Genomic DNA, 19,979 nt, shown 5'->3' with positions numbered 1-19,979 from the left:
TTCCAATACATATATACGTATATATATTTCCATAGCATATATTTATTTACTTATATTATAAATATTTTGTTAATGAAAATTAATTGCATTTATAAAATCAATCAGATAATTATCTAGTTCTTCCTCGATTTTTTTGTTTTATGGCTTGTTGATCTAGAAAAGAAAAGTCTCCTATTTTTTGTAATTTGTTGATTAATCATATACTAATTCACCACAATCTGGAGTCGTAGTAATGCCCATTTATGGGAGTAATTTGTGCAAACCAAGAAGTTTTTATCTAGTTTGGGATGAAAAGTAGAGAGAAATAAGAAGAGGGTGCAAGAGAAGGAAGGGGGAAATATAGAGCTAGGTGATATGACTGTGGGAAATGATGTATACATAGATAGAAAGCAATCACCATTGCCGACCATAACGGGAATGGAAAAATAGTAGGGAATTGGTAGTGGAAGCCTTGAAGAGGTATTAAAGAGAAACATATACAATTTAAGGATAAAAAATAGGAATTTATGAAAGGGCACAATTGACATCTCCAAGTACAAAAACACTTCAAGTTATTTCGCATTTTTTATTATGGGTGTAAATTTTGAATTTTTTCTTTTTGTAGATTTTAAATTTCTTTTATATTCAAACTTTATTTTTGAATTTCATAACTCTTTTAAAACTTATTTAGAATTATACTAATTTTTACTTTTAATTTAATTTTATAATTCTCTATATTTTATTTTATTTTTTTGAATTTTATGAGTTTTTCCCTTTTTATTTTTATGCAATCTATTATTTTACTTTTAATATTTTCTGGTGCCATATTACTAGCTGATTGCAATGTCATATAAAAATTTACGAATGTTAGATTTAAAATTCAAATGATTATTTGTATATTTCTGTAAAAAATCATGCTAGATTTGAAAAACCAAGTAAGGTTCACGATTGTTGACGCACTTAACCCAAATAAGAATGAGAAAACATTCAAAGTTCTTTAATTGAATGAGTGAAAATGCGTCATAAGAAGATAATTATATCATACCGAAGATTAATAAATTAGATGAAGGGAAGAGGCATGTATACATCCTTTAGTCAATATGCGAAGGGGCGTGTATTGATGTATGAAACAACATATTTAGTCACTATAGATTGGAAGAAGCGTGACTCTATGTGGCAAGATACATAAATGAATTAAATTTTGTCTAGATACATTAAATGTGTAAAAAGTGGCTAGATTCATCGAATATATATAACATAAATTAAATATGTCTAGATTCATTGAAAGGGTAAAACTAAAATTAAGAAAAATTGAGAAATACTTTATTTAGCTTTAAACTTTTATTATGGTATCATAATAATAGATTAATTTTGGTTGATGATGTATAAAGTATATTGGCAAATCACAACACAATAAAAAGACATATATTCATCATATTTTTAATTATTCCAAGATATAACTTTTTTCCTAAGAGATACTATTACAAAGAGTCCTGTTTTATCATAAATATTAATAGAAAATATGTCTAAATACATTAGAAGAAATGATAGAGTTTCCGGGATGTTCAAATACATCAAATGGACGAAATATAAATTATAATAATTGTCTACATACATTGAAAAGTAAAATGGGAATTATGAAAAATCGAGAAACACAATATTGAGTTTCACACTTTTATATATGTAATAGATATATATATATATATATATACACGTAGATGATTATAATTTTTTTCTTATTTCTACTATTTATTAGGTTTTTCTTTTTGTTATTTTATTTACAAAATATCAATTACTTTTTCAATTTTATAATATTTTATACAGATAAAAATTAGGAAATTAAAAATGCACCTCACATGACTCATCCGTGTAAAAATAAAAAATATTATTATTGTACACTGAAAAAATTAATTACTGTACAAAATTATTATTTTGTATTTTGATTAATTATCAAGTGCTTTTGTTGTTGCATTAACTAGGATGCATTTATTATCTCTCGAGATAATTTTACTATATATAGATTTTCAAATGAAAATTATTTTTAAAATGGAAAATCGATTATAATGTATAAAAGCTTAGACCACGAGACATAGTTGCACCACACAACCCAAAATATAGAATTCTTAGCTCATCGTTGAATGACTTTTCAAGTGATAAACCTAATTAATTCAAAAAAAAATGCTTGAGTCTATCAATTTGAGTTAAATGAATTTTGCCTGATACTATACATATTGGTTCAACGAATTTTAGATAGGCGTCTACATTATCCCTGCATTTAGGGATATAATTAAAGATCCCGTTTGAAAAATTTAAAATGTTGTCGATAACCTAAAAGTTTTTCTTGAAACGTGGAATGCTGGTCTAAATTCAATATACTGCATATCCTATATATAGAGCAAGGAAAAATTCATTCTCTCCACTTTTCTTTCTACTCTTGTTTCTCCTTACACATTATCTCGACCGATTTCTTTAAGGATCGACATGCTCCTGCATAGTTTAAATCTGCGCAACACGCGAGCATGTATCTAGTGGATAATAAGATTGAATTGAATAAATCGTGTAACGATAATGATGAGATTGAAATAAATGACGGTTTAGGACGAAAGTGAAAATGTTAAAATATTTCTCTTCGCAGCTCCCTCCTCTCCCCTCTCACTCTCTGTCTCCTCTCTGCGTCCATCGTCACGTAATCAAATCCACAATCAACCGTGAAAAGCCACTGTCTGTCTGCACATTCCCTCGCAGACATCAGAGAAAGAAGGAAGAGTCCCTCCCTTCTTCTGAGCACTTCACTGACGACAAGCAAAGCCATGCCTTTAAATTGCGCGAGCATTGGCACCAAAATCCCACAATTCCAACCCCACAGGACCCGATTCCTCCAATTCCCTCCACCCCATGTAGACAGATTCTCCTCCTCCTCCTCCTCCTCCTCTTCTTCCTCTTCCTCCTCTCCCCATCGCCAGAGCTCCGCCGAGCAGCCTCAGACCCTCAGGGCCTCTTCCACTCAGCCTCTGATGGAGAGCCGCCACGAAAGCCTCGACCTTTCGGCTCCGAGAGCGGAGGAGTACTCCAAGGAGCTGGAGGTCGCGGTCAGGGTCGTCCAGCTGGCTTGCTCCCTGTGCCAGAGAGTGCAGGAGTCCCTGATTTCAAAGACCCACGATGGGGAAAGCGTTAATGTTCAGTCCAAGGACGACAATTCGCCCGTCACCGTCGCTGGTGAGTGGCGAATATTCGATTGCCCGTTTGAGGGTTTACTTCTAATTTCGGTTCCTTCGGTCAAGTTCTTGCCTTTATTGCCTATTCAGAAATGCATACATAGTCGATTCATAGTTTACTATTTGTGTCCAATCCTCTCAAATACGATAATAAGGCTTGGTCCGGGAGCCGTTGTTGCTGATGTAATAGTGCTAAAATATAATCCCTGAAAAGGGAAAAGTTAAAAATGTTTGAGAGAATAACCAAAAGCGGTTTTTGTAAGCACTTCAACAGCTAAAATTAACATGATTCTGAAATAACTTCCCGAAAATCACTAAAAGAAACACTTATCTCCGACCTCCACTGCACTCCCAAACAAAGCCTAAATATATCTATGGTCAATCAATGGTTGAAGCATCTCAGTTCAGGGCATTTCGGAGTTCGCAGTGGAATTCTTTGTTTGCTTGATCGTTTCTGAAATTTCATGAATTGACTGGAGGGAGGTTGATATGTTACTTGCCCTGTCGCGCTGGCGTATCGTCGGTCAAAAGGCTAAATTTTACATGTTGCATTCAAGAATAGTTAATAATTGTTTATATTTTGAATTTTTTGTTGTTGACTACATTGCTATGTTGTGACTGGGAAAAAGGAGAACTTAATTATATACATGTACCATTGCATGCTGTTGATTTTATGGGAATCTTCGATGCTCAGTGTGGAACGTCTTATGTCTCTGTCATTTTGGGTTATTAGTGGCCATTTAATTGAGATGACATCCATTTTGGGTTGTAAGCGTCTTAAGATGGGGTTATGACTGGCCATTTCTATACTTAGGAAGGTGATAAGCTGTCTCGGGGTGGTTTCAGGGCTTAAAAACATATCTGTGCGTATGGTTCTATCATTGCAAAGAGAATATATCGAAAGCTCAATAAAATGATTTTTCGGATGCGTCCTTGGGGTGCATAGTAAGGTAGATAACATTAAAAGCTCTACTATAAGAAGGATGCATCTGATTAAAATAAAAGTACCATGAGCTACACTTTTATGGCAGTTGAATCTTTATGGTATCGATTCCACTTTCCCTTTCTGGAACTGGAGAACTAATGATTCCTTCATTCATATGCTTGTTAAGTTAGATGTTTGAGAAACTGCATAATTCTTTGAAGGGTGACTTACAACATGCTGTAGGGGACTTGAGTAGAATTGTCTTCATTTTCTTCTTAATATTCGTTTTCTTTTGTACACAGACTGGAGTGTCCAAGCAACAGTGAGCTGGGTACTTTCCAATTACTTCGGGAGCAGAAATGTCTCGATTGTAGCTGAAGAGGAGGCCCAGGCTCTGTTGAAGGCCAGCACCAATGGCTTATTAAAATCAGTTGTAAAAACCGTCAATGAATGCCTGTCTGAAGCCCCTAGGTTCGGTCTTGCAGGCCCAAACGAGGCATTAGGAACCGAACAAGTCCTTGAAGCCATAGGGAGGTGCAACTCAACCGGCGGAGGCACGGGGAGGTTCTGGGCTCTCGACCCAGTCGACGGCACGCTAGGATTTGTGAGGGGGGATCAGTATGCTGTTGCACTTTCGCTAATAGAGGACGGACAGGTCATGCTCGGTGTTCTAGGCTGCCCGAATTACCCAATGCGGAAGGAGTGGTTAAGTTACCATCACCGATACCATAGGCTTATTGCTAAGTTGACACCTCCAACATCAGAAACCTGGGACAAGGGTTGTGTTTTCTACGCAAGGAGAGGGACCCATGAGGCTTGGATGCAACCTTTGCTGCAAAGGAATAGGGAGCTTGAGTTCCCGGGCTATGTGAGGCCTGTCAGGGTTTCTTCCATCGATAATCCAGCGTTGGCTACTTTCTGTGAACCCGTTGAGAAGACAAACTCTAGTCATTCCTTCACAGCAGGACTAGCTCACAGCGTCGGACTTAGGTGAGTACAAGTTCTGTGTGTTTTCATCTTTCATGATTTTGTGGTTTATTTTGAGTTATCTATGACACTAGACTCACATCAGAAATGTGAATATTGTTTCCGGGAAAACAGAATCAGTTTCACAAAAGTAACCGAGCAGCACTCGTTATGAATAATCAGTGTGAAGGATTTTCTCTGCAATTGTAACAAGACTTCACTTTCATCATGCTCTCTCTGATATAGGAAGCAGCCGCTCCGGGTGTATAGCATGGTGAAGTACGCGGCGATAGCTCGGGGAGATGCGGAGATATTCATGAAATTTGCGAGGGCGGGCTACAAGGAGAAGATATGGGACCACGCCGCTGGTGTCATCATAATACAGGAGGCGGGCGGTGTCGTAACGGATGCAGGTGGCCAGCCCCTGGATTTCTCCAAGGGTATATACCTACAGGGCCTCGATCGGGGCATCATCGCGTGTTCCGGTTCCAAACTGCATGAGAAAATCATCAAGGCTGTAGATGCTAGCTGGGACTCTTCTTGTCTGTAAATAATGCTTGAACAGGATCAGTTACGGTTAAGTATAGGTTTATCTCGACCTTCTAGCTCAAACTAGGTCAACTACGCGCTAAGAGCTGGACGATAGCGGGAGCCAGGAGTATTGACTCTCTCCGTCTTCTCCATAGAAGTTTTCGAATGGAGTCGATGAAGTTGAGCCTATGATCTCAGGGTCCCACTTATGATTGTATTTCCAACTTCTGTAATAAATAATGAAGCAATAAGATCCTATATTCTTGTCAGTCCCTTCCCCGCTTTCGTATTATCCAGCTTCCAACATAATGATGCTCGCTCTCGATTTGGAATTAATGGGTTCCAAACCTAATTTTATCAAGTGAGATTTTCTCGGTGCGTTTGGTTTCAGAGTTAAATAACTTTGATTTTGATTTTGATTGTGGAAAAGAATAAATGAGATGTGAGTATAAATTTGACTTGGAAAACGTGTGTTTTTGTTGTGTAGTGTGTTAAGGTAAAGTTAAAGTTAAAATTTTTAACTTGGGAAATGTGTGTTTTTGTTGTGTAGTGTCTTGAGTTAAAATTAAAGTTTTTTAACTTACAATCCAAACATGGTCATGTTTCCGTCCAGCATTAGACTCATGGGCCTCTTAACCGAGACAACAAACATCTCTTACTCGACGTAGAATATGAATCCCGTCGAGAGACCCAATCTATGAGGGGGGGAATCCTTTATGTTGGGTGGGCTTGGACTACAAGGCCCAAAAGGCTGGGCTGGACATATATGGGGATGGACAAGAATTTCATAACCATTAGCAGCCAGTCCACGAGACCCGATTTATTAACAGTTGGCGGTGTTGAAGTTTGTGATGTAAATCGGAGTATGGTTTCGGAAAAAGTATGCTTTTAGTCCTGTAAATTTAGTCACTTTCTATTTTCATCCTATTTTTATTTTTATTTCTATTTTTTTCATTTACCTTTTACAACTTTTTTATTTTCATCATTCCGTCAATTCAACTATTAGCTTTGCTAATGTGAAATATGATTACGTTCCACCTATTATACATGAGCCCACACCCTTATCTGAAGAAAAGGGAATTCCAGGAAATAAGTATTAATAAAAGAAAGAAATATGCCTACCGAAAAAATAAAAGAAAGACATATGAAAAGTAAAATTCTTCTTTCTTCACCCTTCTTCTTCTTGTCGATGAACATGACAGAGAGAGGGTTGAGAAGAACTTCCCAACTAAAGTTTTCGACACCAAATTATAAAGAGAACAACCATAACAGCAACATTCGGCGCTCCTTGCTAATTCTCTGATGCTCGAGAGTGTCGGGGTCTTGCTCCCTTCTCTGCTACCGCCGCCAAGGCCTTGCAACTCTCTCTCTCTCTCTCTCTCTCTCTCTCTCTCTCTCTCTCTCTCTCTCTCTCTCTCTCTCTCTCTCTCTCTCTCAATTCTCTAACACACATTATCCTCTTAAAACTCAAATTAATTATTTTTCCAAAACAAAAATCTTTAATTAATGCCAATTTGAATGTCTGCTAGTTCCAATTCTCTATGTTGAGCTAAAAATCTCAAATGTATATGCTAGTTAGCTAATTGTTCCAAAAAAATCTCCATCTTGAGGTTTCCCGATCTTTTTTCTTTCTTTTTTTGGGCTTTGGTTGTTTTTGCCTTCCTCTCATTTCCCGTGGAATTGTCCATTGACAATTCAAAATCTTACATCTACTTGCCCCTCTCCAGTTCCAATCCCACCTTCTGATTCGCTTGGGTTTGGTTTGGAGCTCCAGATATGATTGATCGATCTTGAATGATATTTAGGGTTCTCTTCTCTCTCTCTCCGCGTGTTTCTAATTAATCTCGCCAACAATTGAACAAAGGTGTGATGATTAGAATTCCCCTTCTCCTTCCTTTTATGAAGATTAGATTTCTCATAAGTGTGATTCTTCCAGTAATTTCTATTAATATCTTTTTTTTTTATAAATATTACTTATATATATCCTATATATTCATCTCTTGATTTTCTTTCCTTGCCTTAGAGATAATGCGGCGTCCTTCTATCGAATTGGACATCTAATCATATTTTACATCAGCAAAATTAACAGTTAAAGTGATGGAATGATGAAAACATAAAAGTTATAAAAGATAAAGGACAAAAGGAAAAATAAGATAAAACAGAAAGTGATTAAATCTACATTAATAGAAATACAATTTTTTTCAAAGTCCACGAGGTACATTTCCTAAAGTTGTGTTGAAGAAACAACCATTCCGACAGGTCGTTTTCCATGCATTTCAAACAACTCTTTTCTCAATTTTCCATGTAGAAAAGAGTGGTTGCTCGTGTCTACTGTCGCATTTATATCATGCCACGGCGAATCCCAACCCTGTTAAACCCGTATTTGCGAGGTAAAGGGATCCCGATCGCTAAGTAACAATGGCGAGTTAGCCAAAGGAGGAAAATTTTTATCTACCGCACGAGCCATCCTAGACTAGAACTCTGAGCTCGAACCACAAAGGAGGTCGATCGGCGCTTCGGCCACAACCCGCGGTCCCGATCTCCGATTTCAATTCCTATTCGGGGCCCTCTGCTGCTGAAAAGTAGAACACATGATATTTAGAACGGAAGAAATAAAAATAGTTTTCATTGACCCCATCCATCCCCACATTTCATACTTCACCAGTTAACGCATTCACTCTCCCACTCATCCAGCCTCAATCTTCTCTCTTGTCCCCATTTATGGCGCTGGCCACCACCGCCGCTCCACCGGCCACCACTTGTCTCCCCCACTGAAATCGCAATCTCCGCCGCCGCCCAACTGCCAAACTCTTTCTTGCCCAGATCACTGCTCTGCTCTCGAGTGCCGATCCTCCCAATGGGTTGCTGCGTGAGCTCCCATAACAATGGGACGAAGGCGACGGCGACCTCTGCTTCCGCTTCTTGGAAGCAGAGGAGATCTCCGGCCAAGCCCAGCAGAGCTCCGCTTCCTCCGTCAATGGAGGAAGAGACGGTGAAGGAAGTCCTCTCTGAAACCCCAACCCCTAAGCCCCCCATTCACCTCGTCCCTGCCTCTCCCACGCGTCAGCCGCAAAACCCAGAACCCCAGCAGAAGAAGCCGCCTCCCCCGCCGTCGCTGCCGGTCTTCCCGGAGCCGCTTCTGCTTAGCCAGAAAGCCGAGATAGGTGTCGTTAAGGGGAAGGAGGACGGGTCGGACCGGCGGCTCGAAGAACTGATGCCGAAGCCGGCGGCGGAGGAGATCTCGGAGGAGGTATCGGACATTTGCAGCCTGAGCGAGAGCGTGAGCATCTCCACGGCCACGAATCTCACCGACGACAGCGGGGTCCACCACCAGGGCCACCGGGGGGCCTACAGATCACCGGCCAAGATCCAGTCATCCCGGGCGGCCCGCTCATTGTCCGGCGAAATGGGGGCTCGGAGGGTCGACCATACCGCTCAGTCGCAGTACCGGAGGTCAGACCAGTCGCCCCGCCGGAGGAACGCAGGGCCGGTCAGGCCAATCCAGGGCGGGGAGCCGAATCGGGCGAGGAGCGTCCCCCGGAGGCGGGAGCGGGACCCGGGTGAGAGCTCGGCGAGGCGGTCCAGGTCTCCGGCGATGACCCGGGTTGAGAATCATGGCTCGGGCGGTACCAGATCGGGGGTCGGCCGTAGCCCCTCGGCCAGGAAGACCAACCCGTCACCGGGTCGGGTCAGGGGCGACCCGAATGAGAGGAGAAGCAGAGATCTCGACGGCAACAATGGCAAAGGCGGCAACCTCCTCGGCCTGGACAGTAAGCAGCCCGACGGCGACGAGTCCCTCGAGAACCCACTGGTTTCTCTGGAGTGTTTCATATTCTTGTGATCGGAGAATCATCGGAAATCGGAGCTTTCAAGATGCCGGCGGTGGTCGGTCAGCTGCCGCTGTACGGGAATTTCTGTAATTGGTCCCACGTCACGTTTTCCATACTATTTTGGTTGCACGTATGTAAATTTTAGTTAGTCAAAGGCCATGTATGGGACATGACATCGACCGATCAATGTAGGCATGTGAGGATAGATCCCTAGAATTCCCCAACATTATTGCATCCTTTGGTTTCGGTTATTCATCAAATCAATGGATCGTTTTTGTATTCAGCAAACCGATCGATCAATCGTGCCGCACAAATTATGAACTTCCATGATGTATAATGGTTGACAATTTTAGGTGATAGGGTTCGGAAAGAAAAGTATTATGCGCCATGTAAAGTGAAATGACTTAACTGAAGTTAAATAGATTAGAAAAGAAAATTTGAGAAAAATAAATTGCCTCGCTTGATCCAAACCGAGTTAGTATGTAGATAAACGAGATTGCAAGAGAGTATGATAAATTACATATATATCTATATATATATATTAATGAATTTTAAAATTGGAAACACATCCGAATAATATTACAAATCTCCAAAATATCCTCTAATACCCCCTCAATCCAAAGTGTGTGAAATATCGAGAGATTGTTGCACAACTGAGCATGATGCATTGACGATAAGCCTTTGGTGGAAATATAGAAATTTAACTTACATGAAGACCACCGGAAGCTGCACGCTCTCAAATGAAATGACGATCAAACTCGATGTGTTTAGTGCGAGTATGGAAAATAGGAGTAGTGTCCAAGTAGGTTGCAAAAAAATTGTAGCAGAAAACTACTCCAATCTTCCAAAGCATGACAAAGCCAAATCATTTTGGCAATGCAATGAGCTGCAGGAGGATACTCGGCATCCGTACAAGACCTTCAGAATTGGATTAGTTCAAACATCAAAATGCATTATAATTGGTGGGAAATTTGCTTGGCGATTGATTAGAAGAAAAAGTAATTTATGAGGGTTGTTATTTCAAATCAACCACCTTAAAATCTCCAATTTATGGACTTCCTGAAATGACAAGAAACAAGAGACGTGGCTATGGAATTATCTAAACCTAAACCAGAACAAGAAAGTTTGGACAATTGTGTCCTCAAATTCGAGATATTGTTAGAATTCTTACTAATTTTCTTTACTTCCAAGCCATCTTAAAATGTGGCACTAAATCGATCTATTCGTGGCCTCGTTCAAAACTTTTAGGTTCAAAACGTGAAGGCAGGTGTTGAGAATTATAAAATTCCACGTGAAAAAGATGAAAGAACAATCATTGGTTTATATGAGATTTAAATATCACCACTTATCAGATCGAATTTTTAAATTGAAAGTTAAGTACAAATTCATGTAAGTCCACAAAAATTTAAGATTCTTTTAAAGCGAACTTTCATCTTTAGTATATCTCGTGCTGCGGACCTTGTGGGTCCAGAGAAATAAAATTTAAAACTAGCTTGCGTTTGGCAAAGATTTGGGTCGATAAGGTTGATCTTTGCAGACTTTCTACTGGACTAAGAAAGATTTGGGTCCCTGCAGCAAATGATTCAGATTTCAGTGTGACACCAAACTTTTCTTTTTTATTTTTCCCCTCTTTTATTTATTTATTAATTTTTGGTTTCCACTGTTTCTTTCTTCTCGCTCGAGAATCCCATGTGCTGGTATGGTAACACCACCATTTTTCATCAAAAAAATATATAGCATTGTCAAATATATGTATATATAGATTATATTAAAATAAATGGAAGAAGACGTAATATATATATATATATATATATATTTTAGGGTCAAGCAGATCTAAGTTTCTACTAAATTTTATGATATCCAAAGGGGTGATTTTAATAGTTACTTGCGGATCATACTCTCAAATACGAGTGAGGCTTCAAATGAATTTGTAATATATCATCGGTACGTATCACGCTCTTTGAAAATTTGTTTTTCAATAAACAAAAATAAAGTGCAGAACACAGAATGGTAGCCGAAGTGTGATTGCTTCATGTAATGGATCTCATCTCTATTTATAATTGGAAAAGTGAGAATTCTAGGGTAGCAATTCGCGCATATATATATTACACTTAATGTTGAAAGAGGTCATGCTTCCAATTTATCAAAACCGGGGAACCTCGGAGCCGCGCTTTACTTGTGCTGCCGCGCTTGACATTTTAAGAGCTGGAATGACTGTCACGATTCAACTTCTTTACAGCTTGATCAAGTTGTTTGATGCAGTTTAATTTATTATGAGATTGTTCGGTTTTTATTTTTTCACTCATACGTATGACGTATTATATACAATACAAATCTTTTTTTCTTTGTGAACTATATTTTTGAAAAAAAAAATGATAAAAGAAGTTACGCAATATCACTCGGTCAATGAGAAAAGGCTGAGAGAGTTGGTAAAAGTTTTATGATGGTGTGGGTGACCGATGATCTGCATTGATTATCAATTGTCAACTCGTCATGTGATTTCTCTGTTCATTCGATCTCTCTGCCTTTCTTACTCTTTTTTTTTATTGCTTTGTCCTTTACATCGTAAATTTATAAAAAATTTATGGTCGATCAGAGGGGTCATTAGATTCGTAATTAAGACTGAATTGTATTTGAGCGTCGACTTGACTTTAATAATGATATGTTTTCAGTGAATTTAGAGTCTTTTACTATAAATTATAAAATTTGTCCACATCTTCTCAATACTTTTTGGACTTGCACATATATTTCTCTATTCATTTTACGTACAAATTTCCCAAATTGAATTAAGCTATAATAGATCCATCTTCTTTCACTATGAAGCAGCTGATGAATAGATCTTAAGCTAATATGAATCTGCCTCCATTGATCAAATGCTATTAAGTTCAAAGAATCTGTCAATCAGCAATTTTAAAATGTGTGATTTTTAATTCCAATTTTTTTATAAAAAATATCATTGTTATCAGAACCGGACCGGACCGGCCGGTTCGACCGGTCGGACCGGGAACCGGCACCATCTCCGGTCCGGTTCGCCCAAAAACCGAAATGGCAGCTTTGAACCGCCGGACCCATTGAACCGGCCGGTTTTAAGCAAAATTTCATTAAACCGGCCGGTTCTATGGGTTTTTATGGGTTTCCTATTTAATGTAAAAATTGGTTGGTTGTGTAAAGATTTGAACTCATGACCTCTTGCTTCTCATATTAGCATACTACCAACCAAAACACCACCACTTTTTTGTTCTTTTAACTCTACTTTTAAGTACTTATTAAAATAAAATATTTATTTTGAAGTAAAAAATATTAAATATAGATACTTTCTTATACTATTATTATATTTCTTTAAAATCATCATACTTTTATCTTAATTATCATAATTTTTTTAATAATATGAATATTTATTTTATTTTAAATAAACGAGCGGTCCGACCCATCGAACCCCCGGTTGAACCCATAAACCCATGACCCCTTACCCCTTTCGGTTCATCATCCGGTCCGGTTCTGATAACACTGAAAAATATCATAATAAATTCAAATGAAAATGGGTGCACTTTTTAGACAAGTATTTAGTAGATTTTGCTTTTCTAAGAAAAATAGCATAGCTCCAACCTTTTTCTTGTTGAGCAACAAAACATAGACTTTCACCAAAGAAAATTTTAAAAAAAAGGATTAATTTATTAAGCATGCCATGGGCTGTCTTTCACAAAGTAAACATGCACAATTTTGTCACTAAAGAGATTTTTTTTTTGAGTGAATATAAGAAAAATAATTAGATCTTCTTGGAAATTACAAAAGGAATGTTTTAAATGATTGGTCCCGACCACTTTGCTTACAAGAATAAGAACGAAAATAATATTCAACTACAAGTTGGAACTGTTTACTATCCAAACATTATTTTTCACTCTATGAGAATGTAAATACTTATTCTTTCTATGGACAATTGAAAATATCACCTCTATGATGGAAATGTCAATTCCACAGAGAAATTAGATGGGCAAAATTAAGAAATTTCCTTTAAGCATTAGCAATGATTATTTCCATATATGGAAATGGGCATATAGAGTATAAGAAAAATAGCGAACACTTCCACATTACCTATACCCAAAAAAAAAAGGTGTTTCACATTTCAACAATACTTTCATTTAATATTCTATATAAAGTAAAAGTTTAAATAGCCTTTAGGGGCAACTTTTAGCTTAAACTTATATATACGTGTACATAAATCGGTCACTTTAAAAAAAAATTGTACATGTTCTTAGGATCAATAACTTTGTTTCTTATTTTCGGATAGCTAGTGATCGACAACTATTAATGTGTATATTTTGATTATATTATATTTTTTCTTCAATGAATATGCATATATAGCGAAAACGTATCAGGACAAGCATTGGGATCAATATAATACCAAAACTAATAAGAAACTGTGCTAAATTCTAATTAATGCGGCACTTCACGTAACCTCATGTAATACAAAACTAAGAAGTACGATGCAACATGTTATGGTGCACTAGTATGCCTATACGAAATTCCATCAAGCAGGCTCCATCTTGATTTAACTCAACTTTTCATTTGTGTAAACTTAAATGATTTGAAATCGAGTCTTAATTGTCACATATCTTGTTAATTTATTATTTTGGTTTAAGAAGATAAGATTTAAGATGACATTGTCTTCCTTTTGTGGGGAAATATAAAATACGTGGGATATAAAAAGAGCAGTTGAAATTTTGGAAGAGAGTGGAGGGAAGCCCGTTATGGAGCCGTTGGGGTTTCTAGCACCTGATTGGGACCATTTGGATTTCTTTTTTTCTCACCTAAATATATATGTTCAACTTTTATACAAGCCATCGAGTGCTTGTCTTTCTTTTTATTAACCCGATTTAAACGGGAATCCAGTGGACTTCATATGAGAACTAATAAGGAATATGAAAAGTCTCATTCATGATAATTGAACAGAGAACATCGAGCTAGTGATTATATTTCAATATGAAATTCCTTTTTCATGTTTGTTTTATTTCGGCTCTTCAATATAAAGCAAGAACGGGCACTATGTGATGTTACTATGGCATCTTCCTCAGTATATGTCCAATTTTCTGATTTCAGTTAACTGAATGAATTGAAAATTCATTTTGATGATGTCCGAGTACAGAACTTTGTACGGGCGATACTTCACTGAATTCGTCTTTCGTGTTTGATTTCTTTTCCTCCACGTTAAGCAAGAATGTATGCGAGTTAAGTTATCTTAGCAATCTTTCCCTATATTACCGAAATTTCTAATTTTCAGTCTCATGAAAATGAATGGAAGGTTATGGGGAATTAATGTCTTGGAGCTCTCCCAAGTTCAAAATTTGTGGGTGTCCTCATAATTAACGTCACTACAAAATAATTGCCATCCAGTGACAGATTTTCACTCGCGGATATTGTGTTAGAAAAGGCCATTCTTTTGTGATGGCATTGGTAATCTGTTACTATAAGTTGATCTTTTACCTACAGCCTATGAAGCATCACTGTATGTACGTACTTACTGACGGATAGGTTTCTCGTCAGTAATAAAATTCAATATGCTGACATTACATAGACAACCCTGGAGATTATATATATATATATATATATATGAAAAAAAGATAATAATAATCCTAAAAGTTTGTCATTTTCTGAATTTAAGTCCTCTAAGTTTGACTTTACAAAAAGTAATCATAAAACGTTTAGAAAAATGATAGATTTGGTCCATTCCATAACCGACAGTTAATGACCGCTGACGTGGAAATAACACTGTTAAAAATAGTTTTAGATGGCCGTCAATCGGTACACGTTGACCAACCATCGCACGCAACCTCAATAATTCTTAAAGATTTATAAAAAACCATAATAAATAAAATAAAAATTAGAAAAATGTAAAAGAATAAAAAAAGTTAGAAAAGTAAAAGGATTTGAAAATAAATAAAACTTAAAAATATTTTGGCATTTTATATAATATAAAAAATCTAAAAATTAGAAAAATGGAAAAATAATTTGAAATTTTTATAAAATAAGAAAAAAATATTTTAAAAAGAAAATATAAAAAATTCAGAAAATGAAAAGTAAATTTTGACATTTCTATAAAATAAAAAAATAAACAAGGGACCTAGCTCGACTTGTTGGGGCTGGGTTGTATGAGGAAAGGACTAGAAAAGGGGAGCCCTTTCGACTTCCTCTCCCTCCTGGCGAGGTCGACGGGGTCTCTAGTGCCCCCAGCGACCTCGTAGGGAGGGAGGGGGAGGCCGGAAGGGCTCCCTCGATTCGGGCCTCCCCTACCCCCCCCTTCTCCCTAACCGTTGGGGTTGGGTTGTCCTTTTTTATTTTTTATTTTTTTTATTTTATCTGATTCTTATTTGATTTTTAAAAAAATTTTAAATTTTTTTTCTTATTTTATAAAATGTCAAATTACTTTTCCATTTTCTGAATTCTTTTGTATTTGCTTTTTACATTTTTTTTCTTATTTATAAAATTTTCAAATTATATTTCTATTTTTATTATTTTTTTGATTTTTTTGGTATTTTATAAAGAATGTCCAAATATTTTATTTTCTAATCTTTTTTAAATTGTAGGAGATCACGATCGGAGAAGGGATATGAAGCCGGTGGTTACCCTCAAGTCGGTGAGGATTGGGCAATAATGGAAAGACATGAGTCACTATATTGTTCGACAAAACGGAATTGTTAAGGTAACATTTAGATAATTCTCAGTTTGGTCGTTTTTGTTAGTTATAGGCCCTAGAGTCGATATATGTATTTGGATAATTCCTATTTATGGCAATGATATTTATTATGTTACTCATAAATCGTTTAAGTTTAATGGAATAAGTCCATAAGATACATGACAGATGTTTCAATATCAAAGAGTTAATAATATAAGTGACGAAATATTCTAATATAAGTTTTTTAAAATTGTTCGCGGTCATAGGAATTTTATTTGGGAACTATCATCTCTATTTGTATCAATGATTAATATATAAATACTAATGAAAATGGAGTATTGAGTCTTATGTTATTTGATATCTGATATCGAGATAGACATGTAGACACTTAAAGAAATAAGTGAGTCAAATTGTGACGCGTAGATAATATTCACGTGGTGCTTTACTGTTGTTAATGAATATTATCTAGATCGTATTAGCGTATCTAGTTCTTAGATCTAAGATGTCACGGTTATCTCATACATGGGTAATTAGGATTTGCTCCTTCTTATATACTTGTGTTAAGCATGGGTATTCGGCAGACGGTGGTCCTAGTTAGTTGTGTATGGAGGTAAGTGTTCAGTCGAGATGTGATTCATTGACCTGAGTAAACAGGGAAAAATCCTATGGGCTTGAGTTCTATTCTTGATAAGGAAATCCTTGGCCAAGGTGGATGGACTAAAATAGAAAAGAGTTTCTAGTTTAAGTTCTATTAATCTATAAATAGAAGCTCAAATGTTCCATATCGGCTATAGGTTTTAACATTAACCGTGACCCTGGCTAGGTCAGGATCTGCAATGAAGGGTCTTGAGTGCATAGTATATATGATCACAGGTTCATCAGAATATCATAATCTCACATTCGTCACTATTTGGATCATGATATGCTGTCACGCATCACTCATGATCTTTGGGAGCCAATGACAGTTTGGAAATTGTGCTTTTGATTGTAAAAAGGATTTTTCGATAATGTCAAGAAGTTGACATTATAGTCTCATTGTCATTTAGTGATAAGTATAGTTAGTCACACACAATAAAACGTGTTTAATCCAAGAACTAATTGATTCTAATTAAGATAGTTAATTAGTAATCAATTATCAGAATGGACTTGCAACGTAGTTGCAGGGGTGCTAGAACATGCCGAAGTCAAATCCAACATTAAAGTGGACTTGTTTAAGGAATTATTAGATTCGATATAATAGTGTCCTTAAATGAAAGTTACTATATATAGAACGTCTATATATTAGTAAGTGCATTACAATTTTTTCTTTTTGGGACCAATGTGAATTACGAGATAATTCACTGATGCTTCTAGAAACTACCTAAGTCATGGGGACTTATTTGCAAATTATAATTAATTGTGAATTAATTATATTTGCTAAATAATCCTAAGGACTAATTGACTAATATATAAACATATATATATAGATATATGTGTTATATATATAAAGTGCATGGCCGAATCTGGAAGGATGGTCACACGTAGCCAATAGAGAGAGAATGAAAAGAGATGTACGGCTGAACAAAAGCAGCCGTGCCATCCCTTGCTCATGACCGATCGGAGAACTTGTTTTTTCCGTTGGCCGCCTGACTGCATGTGGAGTTTGCCGCCCATTGCACCTTTGCTCGAGAGCATAGTCTGATTGTGTGGGCGACCTATGGAGACTAGTTCGAGTCAAGGGGGATCAACCCCTTGGTTATAGACGCGTTCGTGTGGATGAGCTAGAGGCCAAATGCTTGGGCGGATTCAAGTGATTATTCAAGAAGGCGATTACTTAGCTATGTTGCGTAGATTTTGCGACTGAGGTAACTTTCAATAAATCCTAATTGTTAAGTTAGCATTATTTAATAGTGGCAAAGTGATACCACGCGTCCGAAATAGGATTTTGGATGTTGATTATGCATGTATAAATGAATGAAATTTTAATTTATCGTTTATTCTGCTTCCGCTGTATTTTCAGTATCGTTTTATAACAGTTTCTGTAGGCAAAGCCTTCCAATTATTGGAATTGTGAAACCAGTTAATTAGATTATTATGGTCCAAATAGTTTCTAAGTAGCTCTGGACTTCGTGCGCTTCAGATCATTGCATACTTTATCTAGCTAAGCTCCTGCATTCGATGTTGGCATTACTTTGCATGACTATTCATGTTTCCTTCTCATTAAATATGATTTATGTGCTGACATGATTCTGCTCATTTCGATGATTGAAATCCAGAATGCCATGGATCTCAATTTGGCTCTTATATACCGAATTGTTTTCTAAGATGTAGTTTGTTCTGCGTTTGTAATTTGTTCTACATTTAAATCTCAAACAGCTCGACAAGTATGGTGACAAAGAGTTTATTTATTTGTCCATTACTGTTTCCCTTGTACCACATGATCTTCTGGTAACTAAAATAATTGAAATTGATTTGCAGCTCGAGAACAACGTGAGACTATTGTTGGAGCTAGAGCCAGAGTTTGATCCTTTCTGCAATATTAAGGTTGCGTTTGGTTTCATAGTAAAATTTTAAAATCAGATTTTGATTTTGATTTTGAGTGGTATAAATGGGGTCCACCTTTGACTTTGTATGTGTTATGTTGTTTTGTTGTGGAAAAAAGTGGTATAAATGGGGCCCACTCTTTGACTTTGTATGAGTTATTTTGTTTTGTAGTGAGTAGAGTTAAAGTTAGAATTGTGATTCTAAAATACCATCTTGAAACCAAACAGACCCTAAGTATTCGGGTAATGCTGATTAGGACGAGAAAATATCTTTTTATTTCGATGAACACTGTGAATGTCTTTCACTTACAATAAGGAGCGCCTGAAAAACGATAATGGGCCTGTCTTTGGCTTATCAATTCTCTAGGTGGTCCTCTATTATCTCTATCTAGAATTCTTTCCTGCAAGCTAAATATATGTACAGATGGATAGCTGAGTCAACGAGTGTTGATCAATATTAGTTCAATTAAGCAAATCATGAATAATGGCTGCAGTTTAGATGCTATGTTTATCTATAGCATATATGCAATATTTCGTTGGAATTGAAGATACTTCTAATTAATTGAAGATATTTAGTCATTGTTATGATTCTCTCTGTCTAGTTTACTGAATACAGACAAGTCATTTTTATAACACCTTTCTATGGCCTCTTTATGTTGTATGGGCACTCTTTTACCTTTAAGGGATTGCTAGCTATCTCCTTATTTCTTATAGAATTCATGCTTTAGAACTTCATAAAAAGTTTGGGGGCTTCATGGCAATTGCATTTCGGCTTGGTAGTGGTAGTGATGATCATATCAGCAAACATCTAATTAGTTTGCTTTGTTCCTTTTCACTGGTACGATTTGGTCCCTTGTTGAAGGTGATATGGTCATTCGTTGAAGGTGGCAGGGATGGCCTTTGGTTTTCGATATTGGAGTTGGAGTTGAGAGGCGTTTGGGAGTTGAGAAAATGAAGGAAAATGGAGAAAAGCTATGATTTAATAATACGCTTAGATGTCTTTGCGGATTTTGAGTTGAATTGAGGTTTGAAGAGCGGAGATTGGAGAGATTTTATATGGGGAGTTAGCGAGAGTCATATTTTGAATGAATAATTCAATATTTTCTAGCCATATGATACCAATATTTTATCTAGTTTGTTTACAAATCTTTATTGTATTTGTTAGGAAGATAATGGAAATAATATTATTCTTTGTTCATGTTGAACATGATACTCTTACGTATTATTGCAGGATGGAGCTGAAGGCTTAGCAATATTCAACTAGCTTTTGACTTCACTTTTGGACTTTATAAAGTATGTGGACTTATTGTTTTAGTATTTATAAATAAAAAAAAAGGAGAA

General features: G+C 36.7%; 2 protein-coding genes across 2 annotated transcripts; both read left to right on the top strand.

Moving 5' to 3' along the window:
- Positions 1-2,623: 2,623 nt before the first annotated feature.
- Positions 2,624-5,885, top strand: LOC116209342 (PAP-specific phosphatase HAL2-like). The gene is made up of 3 exons (XM_031542952.1): positions 2,624-3,195; positions 4,422-5,109; positions 5,332-5,885. Exons 1-3 carry the CDS (start codon positions 2,790-2,792, stop codon positions 5,633-5,635), a joined length of 1,398 nt encoding a protein of 465 aa, XP_031398812.1. The 5' UTR covers positions 2,624-2,789; the 3' UTR covers positions 5,636-5,885.
- A 2,588-nt stretch (positions 5,886-8,473) lies between these two features.
- Positions 8,474-9,457, top strand: LOC116209116 (serine/arginine repetitive matrix protein 1-like). Its single transcript, XM_031542673.1, has one exon. It carries the CDS (start codon positions 8,474-8,476, stop codon positions 9,455-9,457), a length of 984 nt encoding a protein of 327 aa, XP_031398533.1.
- The last annotated feature ends 10,522 nt before the right edge of the window (positions 9,458-19,979 follow it).

Source organism: Punica granatum, chromosome 5 (genome assembly GCF_007655135.1).
Source record: "Punica granatum isolate Tunisia-2019 chromosome 5, ASM765513v2, whole genome shotgun sequence".
Lineage (NCBI taxonomy): Eukaryota > Viridiplantae > Streptophyta > Magnoliopsida > Myrtales > Lythraceae > Punica > Punica granatum.
This window is presented reverse-complemented; position numbering and strand designations above follow the sequence as displayed.